General features: G+C 41.4%; 2 protein-coding genes across 2 annotated transcripts; both read right to left on the reverse strand.

Moving 5' to 3' along the window:
* Nucleotides 1-439: 439 nt before the first annotated feature.
* ppardb (peroxisome proliferator-activated receptor delta b) lies at nt 440-6,566 on the reverse strand. The gene is made up of 8 exons (XM_077732968.1): nt 6,044-6,566; nt 4,368-4,724; nt 4,136-4,287; nt 3,907-4,045; nt 3,084-3,286; nt 2,214-2,420; nt 1,877-2,120; nt 440-1,816 (listed from the first exon to the last, which is right to left on the reverse strand). The coding sequence occupies exons 2-8, from the start codon at nt 4,663-4,665 to the stop codon at nt 1,569-1,571; spliced, it is 1,491 nt and encodes a 496-aa protein (XP_077589094.1). The 5' UTR covers nt 4,666-4,724; nt 6,044-6,566; the 3' UTR covers nt 440-1,568.
* A 1,024-nt stretch (nt 6,567-7,590) lies between these two features.
* Nucleotides 7,591-15,750, reverse strand: LOC144207464 (differentially expressed in FDCP 6 homolog). The gene is made up of 11 exons (XM_077732958.1): nt 15,573-15,750; nt 13,448-13,588; nt 12,871-13,056; nt 11,047-11,274; nt 10,802-10,948; nt 10,202-10,310; nt 9,835-10,133; nt 9,552-9,718; nt 8,949-9,147; nt 8,716-8,806; nt 7,591-8,485 (listed from the first exon to the last, which is right to left on the reverse strand). Exons 1-11 carry the CDS (start codon nt 15,666-15,668, stop codon nt 8,298-8,300), a joined length of 1,851 nt encoding a protein of 616 aa, XP_077589084.1. The 5' UTR covers nt 15,669-15,750; the 3' UTR covers nt 7,591-8,297.
* Nucleotides 15,751-16,671: the final 921 nt, after the last annotated feature.

Raw genomic sequence — 16,671 nt, forward strand, 5'->3', positions numbered from 1 at the left:
TTGTTCTCCACGCTCAAGCTTTCATGCAATCGGAATTAAACAAAAAAATATATATTGGTGTTGTATACAGATTATTAGAATATTTTCACCAACAATTCGTTTAACTTTTCAGTCTCTTCTATAGTTGTATTTTTTTTAAATCATTGTCAATATCTGTTTGTCATAGTTTTGACATAGATAACGCATACAAGTGGATTTTGATTAGTTTTCGTTCTTAAAGCAGTACGTATAAACTTTCTATATGTATATGATAACCTGTATCTGCAGTTACCTAAAACATGCCGGGTACTATTTTTCTACATTATTTTACATTTATCAGTCATATGTTAAAAAAATTAATCATTCTGCAATAAATTTGCATTGCATTAAACCGTGATTTACAACAAAAAACTACTAAAGCTTACAGAAAACAGGCTGAAATCAAACTACAACCACTCAGTTTCACTTCTGAAGTGGTTCATCGTCCCAGAGCTGCAACAACAATTAAATGCCTCAAACATTCCAACCAAATTTCATTCTGATCTTACCACACATAACAGAGATATTGCATTGGTTACATTATGATCAATTCTGGTAAAACTTTTTGGCACATTTGAGACAGGCAGAGGTAGATCACAATAACTTCCCGGGCACTTTTTTCTTCTTCCTCCAAACATGTCAAGCACACCTTAGTTCACCTGTTTGACCACTATTGAAATGCATTTTTAAGGTTTAAGGCAAAAGTGCTGCCATTAGACAGCGGAATCTTATCCTGAAATAGAGGTAGAATAAATGAACAATGTCAGAAAAAGGAAATGATAACTGAGAAGAAATTACTACAAGAAAACTGCCTTCTAAAAAAAAAGTAGAATAATACCCACTGTACTATGTTCATAAAAGTATGAGCATATTCCAGCACGGAAGGAAAAGCTGGTTATTAGTTGATGTCATGTTTCATTAATGAAGCAGGAAGGTAAGAAATAACTAAAGCCTCATACATACAATGATGTAACAAAGTTCATGTTTGACAATCATGATCAACAATTACAAATAATTAGACATAACAAGTAAGAGCTAGTTACTAAAAACATGATGTGTTCAGGTCAGATTTTTGATGTATTGCATAATATGGCTAAATGCCCTGGCTGTCTTTGTAGCCCATGATTTTTATTGCACAGGCACCTGCACTGCGTGGGATCACAACAGCAAAAATGTTGAAAGTGAAGGTCACTCACTAAAGATAAGGATGTAAACACAAAGTAACCTGCACGTCGTCCTCTTTGTCCAATTGCTTTACTCTGAAACACTGTTGTCCTAATGCACCATGCCCACACTGATGGCTCTTCTCCACAGCACCACACAAGTATGTGTACATGTAACAAGAAATGTTTCCCCTATTTACCAGGGAGCAGCTTCAGCAATATACATAAACTTCTCTTATATGATTTGACCTTAGTGGAAAAGAGAGGACCTATTCTGCACCCGACATACACCTAGCTGGTACACAACCATGACCTCACTCGGAACAGTGTTTCACTGAACCCAGTGTATTTGTTGTGAATTCTGTGTGTAACAGTATTCTGAGCCATTTAATACATGTCTTTGTAGATCTCCTGCAGAAGTGGGTGAAGCGAAGTCTCTGACTCTGTCTTTTTAATCTTCTGAACAAGCTGAGCATTCTCCGTGACCAACTGGCGAAGGTCAGCCATCTTCTGCAGCAGCTTGGGGAAGAGGTAGACTGAGTCCGAGTGGTTCGCCTGCAGGTGGAGGTCCAAGGCCTGCAAAATGTTGTCCTGGCTCTGCTCTACCTGCTTCACATTCATCAAGCCGGGGCGATCTGGAGAAACAAAAGCGTCAGTCACATTTGAGCAAGGATCACACAGATGTTTCTTTGTACCTCCACACAGGATGATGGCGGCCACGAAGAGCGCCAGGTCACTGTCGTCCAATTCCAGAGCATTGAACTTGACCGCAAACTCAAATTTGGGTTCCATAATCTCACTGAATGGCTTCCTCAAGCTGCGAAGAAATTCCCGGGTCACAAAGCCTTTACCGTTGGCTACCAGGAGTCCATCTTTGTTCATGAGAGATGGCAACATTGCAAAAATAGCCTCGTGCACGCCATATTTCAATAACGTCACCTACAGGTAAAAGAATGACAAACCCACACCAATGACATCCTTTTTTCCACATCACCACATTGCCAATCGTAATGAAACCAAGCAGAGACTGACCTGGTCGTTCAGGAAGAGGTCGACAAACCCTGGAATGCTCTTGGCAAACTCAGTCAGCTCACGCACCGTCTCCACTGTGGTGCACTGACAGCGATAGAAAACGTGCACCCCGATCTCTTTGGTCAGGGGAGCGCCTGGAAGCAATTGGCTCCACACCAAACCACTCTCGGCCTTCCAGAGGGTGTCTACGTCGTATATCACAAATGGCTGACATTGAGACGAGAGACAAGTGTTAAGACGATCGGGATGAAGTACCTTGAAAATTACACTATTCTCACAGAATTAGTACGTGGGAAAAATACACCCAAGCTTTAACTAGTATTGGAGTTGGAGCCAGCATTGTGCATGTAATATCTATGGCAGACACAAGAGCTAATTCTCGCTAAAATCAAACAGACCTGTGTGGCAGATAATGCTTTGCGTGTGTTGTGTGCACGCATGGCTAATAATTATATGTTCTAAAATTGCCACATCCGGTTCATTACAGATGCACTTTCAAGGTGCAGTCATAGCTAGCCAACTCCAGGTGGAACCTGCAATGTCTAACTAACCACCAATGCAAACAACGACTCAAATTGTGGTATCACCCCATTGCAAATCCAGATAATGCTGACTTTTCTTTGTCACTTCCCCTTGAGCTTCATACCTGAAGTCGCAATTCAAATACCATTATCTTTAGTTAAGAGCCATCAAACCAACAAAAAGGTTAGCCGGCTCTTGACTCAAGTTACCTCAGTGTAGGAACTGTTTGGAAAGTCAAATGGATGTTGAACTAGCATCACACACTGGCTCCCAGTTGTCTAGTCACAAGGCACAACATACAAACTAGGGAAGTCTGATTGATACATAGAAAAGAATTGAGAGCATTACTGAAGTGCTGCTGGTTTTGCCCATCAGGATGCTGCGGGCCCTCTTTTTTGTCAAACTGAGGTTCTTCAAGTAGGCTGTGTTGACTTGCTTAGCCAAAGTCTTCAAGTCGGAGCCACCCGGTTTGCTGAGGTTAAGCTCCTCTGCAAGCAGGCCCGCCACTAACTTCTTTCTTTCTGCCTCAGGCATGCGGCCATATCTAATTGCTGTTAAAAAAAACACGTTCTAACATGACTTGACACATTTAAGTTGAGTTATACAATCCTAACACACATGCTAGTCGGCAAAGATGAAAGACAAAAAGTTGCAGGGCAGGATTTAGGATGCTGTTACTATTCATTTTGAAGGTCTTGCTTTCATGAGCCTTTTTTTTTAAGTAAAATGGTGGCATATACACAGACAGTAAGGTGAAATTAGCACACACACTGCAAACGATACTGACTGCTACATTGGGATGATGGCAAGTGTTCACATGACTGAGGACAAAATAATGTTGCTTTTGTTGACTCAATGTTTGTTTTGCTCAGGTTGTACTTCCTATTTTGCTTACCTAGCCATTGGCTTGACATGGCTGTCAGTTGAAATGGTGTTGTGTTTAACATTACTTTAGGTAGGTTGCTCCATCCCGCATTCCAGACCCTTGAGCCAACATCTAAGTTTTTGTAGCTAACTGGCTACACTGTCAGCTAACAGTAGCATGTCGACATCACAACTGCCGTATCTCCTCTAAGTGGAGTTCCAATGTTAAAGGAGTTATAAATGTACCTTGATCAAAAAGGAATTAATCCATTAGCAAAAAACTCTGTTAACCTGCTCACTCACTCACCATCGTGGGACATTCCCAAAGAAAGGCACTTCTGGAAACGACAATACTGGCACTTGTTGCGATTCTTCTTTTGAATCTTGCAAGAACGCTCGCAGCGCTCGTATTCCAATTTCATGCGCACGGTTCTTCTAAAAAATCCCTGAGTTGGGATGGGGAAAGAAAAACAAACTCACTAATCAGTGCTTTGATATTTTTTCGAGAGGCCGACACACACAGGGCGGTGCGTTACCTTACAACCCTCACAAGCATGTACTCCGTAATGGAATCCTGATGCCTTGTCCCCGCAAACTTTACACTCCACGCTGATACCAGATGTTGTGCTGTCTTCTCGGCCCAGACGCAGCTGCTCGGACAGCGAGGGCGACGGCGTGTGGGAAAGGTCTGCTCGGGGAAAAGCACCAATAGTAAGGCACTTTGGCCGCTGAGAACGTAACGGGAGCTTGAAGGAGGAGACGTCTCACCGGTGTAGCTTGATGCTGCACTGCTGTGATTGTTTTCTTCTGCACTCTTCCTTCTCTCCCGCTCACCTCGCTCCCTGGACGCCTTCTCTAGCTCTTTTTTCTCGCCGTTGCTTTCAGGGCCTTTAGATTCGTCAAGATTGGCGTGGTCCGACGTGCTTGTGCCCTCGCAGCTGTCCGAGCCGTGGGATTCACTCCGGGATGTTGACCACCTGACATCGCTCGTATCCGCTGGTGAACCAGGCTGGCGGTAGCCGTTTACCCTGTTCTGCTCAGCAGAAGTTTCCTTCAAGCTTTCCATGGTTATTTTTGAAGCGCACCGAGTGGGCCTCCCTCTTGTCACGTTGCTGTCATGGCCCGCTAGGTGAGAAGTTGATAATGTAGATTACATTCAGATCCATATTCACTTCAAATACTATACAACACCCCTCTATTTAGCAGGCCAAAATACTATATATAGAAATACTTTAGTATGGCCACTTTACATAAGCCATGAAATGGACAGGAAGTTTTTTTCCTTTATATTGGAGCATTTTCCAACCCAACAGTACACAGTAAGCAATGTCCATTTGTAGAATGATGTGCTCAAATATGACATTATGGACAACATCAAGCCAATATGAGAATTTGTCTCAAACAAGCCAGAGCAATAGTTGTTGATTCAATATTTGCTGAAAGTGGGAGTAGGCTAAAGAAAAGATCTATGTTCCACCACTTTAATCAAATATCGACTTGAAGGAATAAACAACAACTGCAACATGGTAAAAATGGTCAAACAAGCAAGGTCTACTTGAAATTACGGTCAAGACATGTCCAATTCTGTATTGTTTTTCATTTTTTTTTAAATTTAAAAAAAAACTCAGTGTACTTTTAAATTACTTATTTTGTATTGAGCTATTTTATAGTTTTCATTTGTTGCAGCGTGGCGTATTATTTCACTTAAAGTCAAGTAGAGAAATTCTGAACAAACTATCAAATGAAATTTCTCAATTTGAAATCATTTGAGAGTTGAACTCCACATTTCCAAGAAAATGGCAGCAGGTGCACCGTACTTGGGAAGTTCAGTGTGTCCCCTGCTATCTTTAAACCTTGTGCACTTGTGTTTTTCTGGAGCCACCTATTTTGTTTGCTTGGCTTTCATGCAAGGGTGAACCGTGTACAAAGGGACATGGTGCATGCACTGTGTACACACAGAGAGCTGCTGTGTTGATCTCAGGACCGAGTGTAAGTTTGGGGTCTTTTGGTGGTTGGGGGTGGGGGAGTTGACTGCCCTCTAGTGGAAAAAAAAACTCTGAAACCTTACGTTGCCTATTGGTGATAAGATAAACCTTAAGTTGACGCTTACTGGAAGTGACTTGTTTATTACGGTAGAAACGCGTTGTTCCCACAAAACACACTTGCCCACTGTCGAATTGATGGACAATCCGGTAGCGATATGGCGATATACTCGGATAATCGTTACATCCCTACTGGGCTACTAGCGATTTGCAGCATTTGGGAAAAAAAAATCAAGCGAATAAACTCGACAAACGCTGTAGTTAATTCGGAGTTTAGGGACTCGGGTCGACATGCTAACTTAGCAAGTTAGCTTCTAACCTTGATAGGCACCAGTGTGTTAGCGTGGTTGACCCACATTCCCGTGGGTGACTTTAAACGCCGACATGCCAATAAGCACTTACCTCTTTTCAAAGTGCTGCTGCTTCACTGGGTGACGCCGCAGCGACCAAGTTGTACAGCGGGCGCGTGTAGAAGACAGTTCCGATTTAAGATCGGGAAATCGATCGACTCGGATGTTGACAAGTTGTTGGAAGCCAACAGCAGCCGCAGCAGGAGTTACTCACTAGCTGCACAAGCTAACGTCAAACGTCGATCCCAAAACCCGGGCCTTCCATCTTCATTGGGGAAGCGGCCATAATGACCCGATGAGTCGTGTCCGAAAGGCTAAGGAAAGCACACGAACACCTTGACGGGCAACCATATCACCGGCGCGTGTCGGTCAAGTTAGGCGATAATCCCCCACTGACTGTCTCCTTGTTGTTCCCAGTTTTGCTTTGCTCTACCCTCTCATACAGGGGGTGCGTTTGAAAAAGTAGTCCGTCACACTCCGGACCGTTCAGAGACGCGAAGGGCTATTGGAATGGAATAAGCTTCTATTGAGGAGAGTTGAGCCAGACTTCATTTTCGAACGCTCCCGAGTACCGCCCACTACGTGACGTCACATGCCAGGAAGCCACTGTCCCTAAACAACAACAACAACAACCCCAAAAAAATCAATAAACACACTCTTGTTTGAACCCTTACAAGGACAGTGGTCTCTACAGTGGCTGGGTAGTCAAAAGTTGATAGATAAGAGCTTTATTAAATAAGGGACTATTTTGGTCATTACAATAAAACATGAATATTCATTTCCACATTTTCTGTACCGCTTTATCCTCACTTGGGTTGCAGGGGATGCTGGAGCCTATCCCAACTGACTTGGGGCCACAGGCAGGGGACACCCCGAATCAGTGGCCAGCCAATCGCAGGGCACAAGGAGATGGACAACCATTCATACCTTGGGGCAATTTAGAATATCCAATCAGCCTACCATGCATTTCTTTGGAATGTGGGAGGAAACCACAGTACCCAGAGAAAAACCAATGCAGGTCCGGGGAGAACATGCAAACTCCACACAGGGGGGATGACCTGGATTTGAACCCAGGATCTTTGAGCTGTGAGGTCGATGTGCTAACCAAGCCACCAGGCTTGAATAAATAATATATAATATAATATAATGTATTACTACTAAAGTTAGTAAAATACTGCAGTGTGCAGAGTACTCTGTAAGCAGTAGCTGACTCGGCACATCTGGAGAGTTCACAACCTCTATTTGCCAGACTTGTGTCAGACTTAATAGTTAATAGTCAAACCCAAGACAATATATTAAGATTCACTGTATTAAATGACAGACTATTCTAAAATGTGTCGATTGGATGATATTCATGAAAAATCTGACAAGGAACATATTCTCCAACAGAATGTTGTTGGGAGATGACTTTCAAATTTTGGAACCCAAATGAACTTTGCGATGCCACTTTAACTTGTATATTTTCTTACAATTCCAAGTACACTTTAGCATTAAAATGAACAACACTGACAGTGAGCACGCCTCTGCTATCCATTGAGTGAATGTGTTATTACATTTTATTCCAGGCTTATTCAAAAAGCTTAATGTTAACACATTAATTAGTACTTTAAAAAATCCTTTATTTTGCATTTATTCTCGTTGTACTCTGAGAATACACATTTGAGCCCACAACAGACACATTGTGGTCCTAAATACATTTTTTTTTTAAAAAAACAAGTGAACAAACGAAGAGTATTATAACTAAAAACAGCATTGAACTGGCCAGTTTTAAAAGGCAATACTTCAAACCATCATTTGATTATGACGTAGGCAGGTTGCAAAAAAGTCCCTTCTTACTGCGACTAAACCAGTAAAAGCAGTGTTGTGTAAATGTTCACTGTTTTATTTTTCAGCATTGAATTTCCATTTTTTGATGGCATTGTGGGCTATTGCAATTTTTACCCCATGATATAGTACTTAGTTGGCTGCAAGGATTAATGAGTTATTGACATGTTATCATTTTGTTAAGTGTATTGCATATTGCCTGATATTAAAATGATGTAAATAATCTTGTTTGAAACAAACAGCTAATTTGTATCTATGTTGTATGTAATATTCAGAGCTCAGTGGATAATAATGCAGATGCATTGTATCATTGAAACATTAACAAAGCTGAAACAAAACAACACATTTTGTTTCATTCAGAGTTCATTATTCTGTATTTAACATCTAATCAGCACTCACATACTGCCACATAGTTTTAAATTCCCACTCCTCCAGTCAAAAAAAATGATTGGGTCGACATGAACCATCTATGACTCATGGTTTTAGAGGAAGTTCAGGTCTCCATTAGAAGTGTGTGAATCTGTATTGCGCCCATGGCCATCGTCCAGATTTTCTTTACATTCCTCGTTTTCTTCTCCAGATCCCGATATTCTTTTGAGATGCAGACCAGGATCTCTTTGGGTCGGAATTTGAAAGGATGGCATGGAGCTTCTCGACAAAGGTCTTTTGTCTGGACACAATGCATTCATAGAACAGAGACAGTTGCATTAAAACATGTTTTTCAGGGAAATAAATGCCAGTACTTGTGGTTGATCCAGTTAACATGCATTATATTCAGTGATTTAAAAAAAATCAAAGCAATTCCTTCTCTTTTTTGCATTGAATGCACATACAACACAAATGTACATTTTGTTCCATATTCACTGCTCCTCTGCAATGTCAGCAAAGCGTGCAACTCACCACCAGGTGCAATGGGTCGCATCAGTCTGTTCATCTGAACATTCCAGTGTTTGACGTTGGTGCTTGCTTGGCGCAGCTTCTTCTGAGCTGCCTACATTTAAAAACAGAGCATTTCAAACCTTCAAGTTCATCAAGATCAATATTGAAGTCCAATTAAACCCCAGCGTGTGTTTTTGTTCTCAAGTGTCAAGAAGAACAGAATTAAGTTTGCTCAATATGCCGTTGTTTCTTACCACCACATCCTGGTCAACTCTATGCCGATTGGCTCGGACCTCTTCCAGCTGCCTCTGAGCCTCGTCCAGTTCCCGGGACTTGGCTTCCATCTCCTGCTGTAGCTCCTCCTTCTCCCGTTGCGTCTTTAGGATATACTCTTCCTGCTCCTCTTGGAGATTCATTAGCGCCTTCATTTTGTCCTCTTCCTCAACAAGTAACCTGCAACCAGCCCACATCACCCGCCAAAACGTCATTCAAAATACAATGTACTTTGCTTTAGTCAAGGGCTTTCTAAAGTATTTACAGTAGCTGGTGCAATTTTGTCTCAATAATCAGAATGAATGGAGACAAATGACAACTAGTGGAAGGAAGGTGAGGAAGTTCAGTTTAGTGACGTCTGAATTTTGATGCACAATTGAGCCAGAGTGGAAACATCACAACATTTGCAAATGATGGCAACATCCTCTGGAAGACATCACCACTTGAACTTTTTTAATTTTTTTTACAATGTGTGCTCCGCTGCTACACATCACAAAGATGACTTTTATTTAAAATACTTGAACAATGCATTGATTCAATTCATTTGTAGCACTTGTGGTCCACCATAGGAAAGGCAACATTACCCTGCTTGAGCATAACGGAAGGTCTCCTCATCAAGCCTGGCTCGAATCTCTTGCTGAAGCGCCTCCTCCAGTCGCTTCTGCAACTCCTCCAGCTCTCGGATCCTCTTCCTGTGCCTTTCTGCTTCCTCCTCTTTCAAAGCCATCTCTGCCTGCATGCTGATTCGTACCTTGATACCACCGCCCAAGCCCCAACACACACACAGGCAGGCAGGCAAAGAGCAGGAAGGAAGTCAATGAAAGGCAGTCATTTTGCAAAGCTGGTGTCACTCAAAGCCACGCTGACCTCCTCTGCTTCCCGCAGCTGCACCTCCAAGGTCTGCTGAAGTTGCTGGTGTTGTTGTCGCCTCCTCTCTTCATCCTGCTCCAGGAGAACTTGGGCCTGTTTCTGCGCTTCCCTCAAGAGCTCCAGCTCCGCCAGATTACGCTCCCCTTCTTCTTGGAGATCCCGCCACCTCTGGAGCTCCTCCTCCTTGGCCCCCTGCCTCTTTTCACGCTGCTCACGCTGCTCGTGCCGCTTCAGCTTCAAGTCCTTGTGCAAGGACTTCTTCCCTTCTACCTGCAGTCTTATGGCTGTCTGAATGGCTGTCGGTGGATGACAAATGAGCGTCCGTGTGATGAAAGAGGCTCTTTGGAGTTAACTTTCTTCTCACCTGTTGTCCATTCTTGTCTCTGTTTGGTGTCCGACGAGCTCATCTCGTATGATTTAGACAGCGTTTTTAGACAAAACATGCACCTTTTACCATCTCGGTCTGGCAGCACCTTGAAACAAGACCATACAAAAAAGAATGACGGCATTCAAGTCCAATCTCATTCATTCATTTTCTATGACACTTATAACACTTATTCTCACAAGGGTCACGGAGGGTGCTGGAGCCTATCCCAGCTGACTCCACCCTGAATCGGTGCCAGTAATTACAGTAGTAACAATAACACTTTTCTCATTCGATTACATTACATACTGTTCCTGTACTTCAATTTACCACCATAAGTTACTAGTTGCTTTTCCCTTGTAGTTGTTTCGTCAAGAATAAATGGACACATTATTTCTTATATATACAGACTATGCAACAAACCATAATTGAATTAGATCTCAAAAGGTTAACTGCACTGTTGTGAGTCTTTGCAAGTGATATCTTCAGTAACTTTAAATGTATCACAATAAATCTAAGTTCTACCCTAAAATCACATACCCATCCTGTGAAAAATGCTGTCAACAAACATGGATGGAGTAGTATTTGTTTTTTCTTTACCTCGACACAGCAGTTGCCATCCAAAGCAATGTTTCCCTGGCACTCCTTGCGATCCTCCCCGGTGTAATAAAACAAGTTGCCTGGCTTCAGAGTGAACCAACGCTCTTTCCAATTTCTCCTGAGTTGGCCTTTCTTCCACAAATATCCCTGCAAAGCGAACCCCCCATGCCAAAACACACACACACAACTATTGTCATGACACAAAGCATAGTCACATCAGCAAGCATACGTGTGGCTCTACCTACCTCTTTGAGGACATCACCAACAATCTCCCTGTATACTTCCTCTATAGCCATACCAATGACACTCCTATTAATGCCTCTAGCCAGCTTTCCTGCGTCCATCATCTCCAAGAAAACCCAAACAGTGAGGCCTTTCTGCTGCACTGCATCTTGGGAGAGTAAGTCCTCCAGTTCAACAGAATTTTGCTCGACGCTCATTGCTGCGCATATCTTCTTGAGGAGGTATTCCACCTATTGTGGAGAGGCATACACAGTATATAGATATTACGCCCGTGATTATATAAACATGCTTAACTTCTTCATCTTCCCATGTTTGTTATTGTGATTAATGGAACAGACAGCATCTAATAAAGATGGTTTATCCATGTATTTATGCAGAGGAAGCATTTTTTTTAGGCCTATGATAATGTAGAAAATAATGTTTTAAATAAAAAAAATGTCACCAGTTACAAGCCATTTTGTGACACCTGTTATATAGTATACCTATGCACATATGCGACGATAATATTAATGTTCAAATGCTAACTCATCGCTAAAATAGTCCCAGCATTGATACAATCTGAGTTTGTGCTATGAGCGACTATATGGTCTCTTATTTTATCTTAATTTACAGAAAAAAGTAATTCTGTATTTTTTTCCATTTTTTCAACAACATTTTTAAAACATCCCTTTAAACAAAGCAAGGTTTTATTAACAGCATGCCAATTTCTTAACACAGAGTAGTTGAGAAAGCATGAGGTGGATAGTGTTGCATGGTGCCCAGCATAGAAAAAAAAAATCTAATCCGCTCACTAAATGTAAGCATTCTTCTTTGAAGCGTCAGTGAAAAATAAATTACAGGAAACCAAAACACGAGTTTGAAAGTGAGACAGCAGCCCAAATTAGAGCATAAAAAGAAGCTGTATGTTGCTGTATACAAGGAACAAGATTTCAGTCAGTGTGCACTTGGAGTTTATACATTTTTTTGGACATGTTTGTTTTACTACACATTACAGCCTTGTCATTGAAATGAACAAGACAGCAATGTAATCCTGAACACCCACACAGTTACATTTTTTTCTCAGCCAACAACCGAAATGTAGTTTTAGAAGGGCATTCATTTACTGGCATTTATGAAAAGTGAGGGAATCATTGGCTAGTGGAGGGATTATGGGTAAGAAATACATCTTGTGACTAAATTATGCAATCTCCCATAAATGAGATAAAATAACTGTGCTCATTGACAAAAGTGAGATTTAACAATAGCAACAATCACATGGATATTAGAGCATGACTTTTTTGTCACACTGGTTGAACTAATATTTTTTGATCAACTCTATAAGGGAAATTCACCCATTGAGAAATGTTATGTCATTAATTCCAGAGTTAGAACTGTCATGGAAATAAATGCTCATTGTTGAGCAACCAAATATTGTACGACAACACAATCATTTTATGTATAGCACACTTCAACACTAAAATACCCTCATTTCTCAAAAGACTGTTGTTTAAAGGAACCAAATGGTAAACATTGATATATGTTGGAGAAATTAATGAATTCATTTATTTTCTAAACCACTTTATTATCATTAGGGTCGCGCGGGGTGCTGGAGACTATCCCTGCTGACTTCGGGCCAGAGGCGGGGGACACCCTGAATTGGTGGCTAGCCAATAGCAGGGCACGAAGAGGCGGACAATCTTTCACTCTTACACCCCCCAAAAAATCAATTAAGTTCATCAGTTTGAAATTTAAATATCTCGTATGTAGTGTGTTTGATGGAATATATGTTGAAAAATGTGCAAATCTCATTAGGTACTTATAAGTTTTCCATTGGGTGTTTGACCAACCTCATCAGGGACCATCACCAAAGGGTACTTGTCCTCCGACAGAAAGTTAAAAAGGCACCAAAGCCGAAATGCATCCTGCTCAGCCAAAACTGTGGTTGAATCCCTCTTAGGCTTGTAGTTTTTCTTGGCCGTAAGTGTCCAACACAGCTCATCCACATCTTCCTTGTTGAATGAACCGTCAACTACCTACAAAAATACATACTGCCATCACCAAAATAGCAGTTACTGCTGTGAGCAGAATGTCAAGCAAGATAAATAGTCGAATGATTTGCTGCCAAAACACAACTTTCATTTCAGAAAATCTCATTCAATTAGGTCTCTTTTAAATTAGTACTATTGTATGCATGTGAACTGCTTAATGTGTAGTACAAAGTAGTGTTTGTTTTACACCCGTTTTTGTCTCAAATTTAAAAAAAATAAAACCTCAAGGGGTCCTGGTAAATACAAGATACCGTCCATACAGTGTCTGAGTATATCAATAAAGTTTAAATTTAACTTACTTAATTACAGATACTTACGCCCATATTGGGGATCCCTCCTATAAAATGTACGTACGGTATAGTTGTTATGAAATCACCTTATCCAGGATGTATTTGTTGAGGTAGGGCATGTAACCCTGACTGGAGACTGGGCCGTCGTCATCATCCCGGAAATGCTCCTCTAAAGCAACTGGGTCATGTGGAATGCATAACACTGTGCAGAGGTTGTGAGACAACACCTGCAAATACACAAGTTTGGTGTCTTTAAAAAAAAGTATCTTAAGAAACAAATACATTTGCACATCAGCAAAGTGCAGTTAAGTAAAAATGTTAAACACCAAAATATGCTTACAATATGAGCACAAAATGTGAATTGACTTTTTCATTCTAAGTGCGCCAGTATCGCAGTAGGATAAAAAATGTATACTCAATTTGTAAAAACCTATGTAATTCTACCGATCTCATTTTACTGGTGCTGAATATCAGCTCCTTTTTTATTTCAGGGAAAAATAGGATTTTGTTCTCCTTTTAACAGGTGATAGACGTTAAGCCAAATTACAAACCCAGACATGCCACGGGCATGAACATTAGTCTACGTATTCTTACAGTCTCATCTCATCTCTTGTCATTTTCTGAACCTCTTTATCCTCGCGGGGGGTGCTGGAGCCTATCCCAGCTGACTCCGGGCCAGACGATCGCATGGCACAACCATATACGCTCGCACCCATACCTAGGGCCAATTTAGACTGTCCAATTAGCCTACCTTGCAGGTTTTGGAATGTGGGAGGAGACCGGAGTACCCGGAGCAAACCCACCCAGACCCGGGGAGAACATGCAAACGCCACACAGATGGACATGACCTGAATTTGAACCCAGGACATCAGAGCTGAGGCCGACGCACTAACCACTCTCTCCACTGAGCCGACGTTCTTGATTTGTTTAAAATAAACATTTTGTTTTCATGACTTCATTACAGTAATTGCAGCATATTTTTACCATGAGTGTCAATGTTCCCCCTAATGTATAGTGAGACATACTTCTAACGAAAGATTCAAACACCCCAACCACATCCTGTCTTAAGTCTTCACTCGAGAAAAAAACATTTCTTGCTATCGAGGCCATGCAGAGGCGGAATATATTGTATTATTTATGTTTATGAAATCTACTCATGAATTCAAACTTAGGCCATCTTTCATACAATATTATGTTAATAATTCTGACCCAACATTTCAGCACCAATTGAAATTGCATAAATCCCAAAGCACAAAAACAGAATACAATAAATTAAAAAAACAAAATATAAACAATTATTAACTGTCTGAATTCAGACTGTACCAAGTACAAAGTTTTTTTTTACCGTGAGAAAGTTTTGGTTTTTGTTTCATCATTTGCAGTGACACAACCGGCACTCTACACCACTAACTTGACGTAGCAATGAGGGAAAATAATCTAAACAGCTGATAATAAAATTGGGAAAAATACTCATGCGCCCCAAATAGATTGGGCCCTGGGTTTTGGCCCACATTGCCTATAGCAAAAACTGGGTGTACTGCTTTTGTGAGAAAAACATACACTGTACCCTGGTGCTCATTGGCTGAATGCATGTGGGGGATAAGCCTTGTCATGGGGCTGAAGAGCATGAAGGTGGCTGGAATGAAGTGTGATCTGTAGTGACATAATCACCATGAGGTCAAGCCAATGCACAGAGGCTGCATTGAACACAGAGACAATAATGACCAATACGGCAGAGCGTTGTCTAAGCTCTCACTCTAACAATGTTCTTTTGACACACACACACACACACACACACACACACACACACATATGCATATGTGCACACACAGGAGGGTTTGTGTCGTTCATTCAATTCAACATGCTCAGATCGGGCCCAGTGTCAAAGAAACCACTTTTGCACTCAACAAATTGCTCAAATGCCTTCAGATAATGTAACTGTCTGAGTGACGCTGAACACACTAGCTGCCATTGACACCGCTAGACGTCCAATCCAAGTTGACTGGGAGTCTGTGAAAATGATTGGACGTCTATCGCTGTCAATGGCATCTGATTTGTTAATATGGCGTCGATGGTTGAAACTAGTCTGGAGCATGCCTTATTTAAATCGGTGGTTTGAGTTTGAAGGAGGAAGTAAAGGGCAGTTTTGTATCTTTTTTTAAATGAGGAAAAAGGTGAATTTTAGGGGCATACTAACAGCTAAACACTCACCTTCAGCTGAGACTTGGAGACCTTTCCACTTCTCTCCAGATCCAATGCCGTGAAGCCATACCAGATTGACTTCAGAAGCTCAGAGCGCAGGTCCATGACTGCACAAGCGTCACGATTTCCTCTATCTGTGGTCCGTGGACGGTCTTCTTCCTTCCTCTGCCTCTGGGTGACAGGCACACGCTCAAGCAAACACTCGCGTGCACGCTCAGTGTAGCGCTGCGGTCAAGCCGTCGGAGCAGGATGCGCTACCTCATGTCGGCAGCGACATCTGCTGGACAAAGTCTGTCCCTGAGGGAGATTTTACACCCAAACGGCCTGAGTTGTATATACTACTATACAGTACCATAAGCGTTTTGCTGTGTCTCACTTATAAACACGAGTGACATTTTGTAAGGTTACAACATATTGATGTTGGGATAAGAACGGTTTATTCTAATTTTCTGATATAGCAAAAACGTTCAGTCGTGTTGAGGTCAGGATTTTACATGCCAGATAAATTCATTATATGAAGTAAATATAAATATGCAGTTCATGTGCTTATAGATTTTGCATTGGTGTAGTTAGAAGGGACTATATCAAAACTGTTCTTGCGAATTTGCAGACACACGGAATTCTTGAAAATAATGGATTAAACATTTAGTTATATACATATGCATAGTTTATAGATTCTGAACGGTTCATTTTTAAATAACGTGCGACATTGTTTTGTGTTGTTTATGCAACTCAGTCGCTCATTGGGCCCCGAAAAATATACAGCCAAATGGCACGTGTGACGATTGGCTAATAGGTTACGATTTCAGCCAATAGAAAAGTGCGGCAACTTCGAAACGGTTGTAAATCCAGGAAGTTGACACAGTGAAGAGTGAATGCGCAGTCGCAGCTGAAAGTTTAAACTCCCATCGTTTTGCTGCTAGGAATAGCTGTCTAACGACCGCTTTTTCTTTTTTTAAATAGTTTCTTTTGTCTCCTAATTTGTTGTAATAACACCACTGTGACCAACTCACACACCTGCACAAAAAGGATTGTTCTCATACATTGTTTTCCAGTCCTGTCTCTTGCTTTTCACAACATTGATAAAAATGGATGCATCTCCGGTTCT

The sequence above is a fragment of the Stigmatopora nigra genome, chromosome 1 (genome assembly GCF_051989575.1).
Source record: "Stigmatopora nigra isolate UIUO_SnigA chromosome 1, RoL_Snig_1.1, whole genome shotgun sequence".
Classification (NCBI taxonomy): domain Eukaryota; kingdom Metazoa; phylum Chordata; class Actinopteri; order Syngnathiformes; family Syngnathidae; genus Stigmatopora; species Stigmatopora nigra.

What these genes read in the sequence shown, in the direction of transcription:
- ppardb (XM_077732968.1), bottom strand. Translation starts at nt 4,665, where the DNA reads ATGGAAAGCTTGAAGGAAACTTCTGCTGAGCAGAACAGGGTAAACGGC. An exon ending in ATGCTTGTGAGGGTTGTAAG is followed by an intron (nt 4,046 to 4,135) that starts GTAACGCACCGC and finishes ATCCCAACTCAG; the next exon opens with GGATTTTTTAGAAGAACCGT. An exon ending in TTTGGGAATGTCCCACGATG is followed by an intron (nt 3,287 to 3,906) that starts GTGAGTGAGTGA and finishes TTTTTTTAACAG; the next exon opens with CAATTAGATATGGCCGCATG.
- LOC144207464 (XM_077732958.1), bottom strand. Translation starts at nt 15,668, where the DNA reads ATGGACCTGCGCTCTGAGCTTCTGAAGTCAATCTGGTATGGCTTCACG. An exon ending in TCTCCAAGTCTCAGCTGAAG is followed by an intron (nt 13,589 to 15,572) that starts GTGAGTGTTTAG and finishes GTGTATTTGCAG; the next exon opens with GTGTTGTCTCACAACCTCTG. An exon ending in GCGACCCATTGCACCTGGTG is followed by an intron (nt 8,486 to 8,715) that starts GTGAGTTGCACG and finishes CATTGTGTCCAG; the next exon opens with ACAAAAGACCTTTGTCGAGA.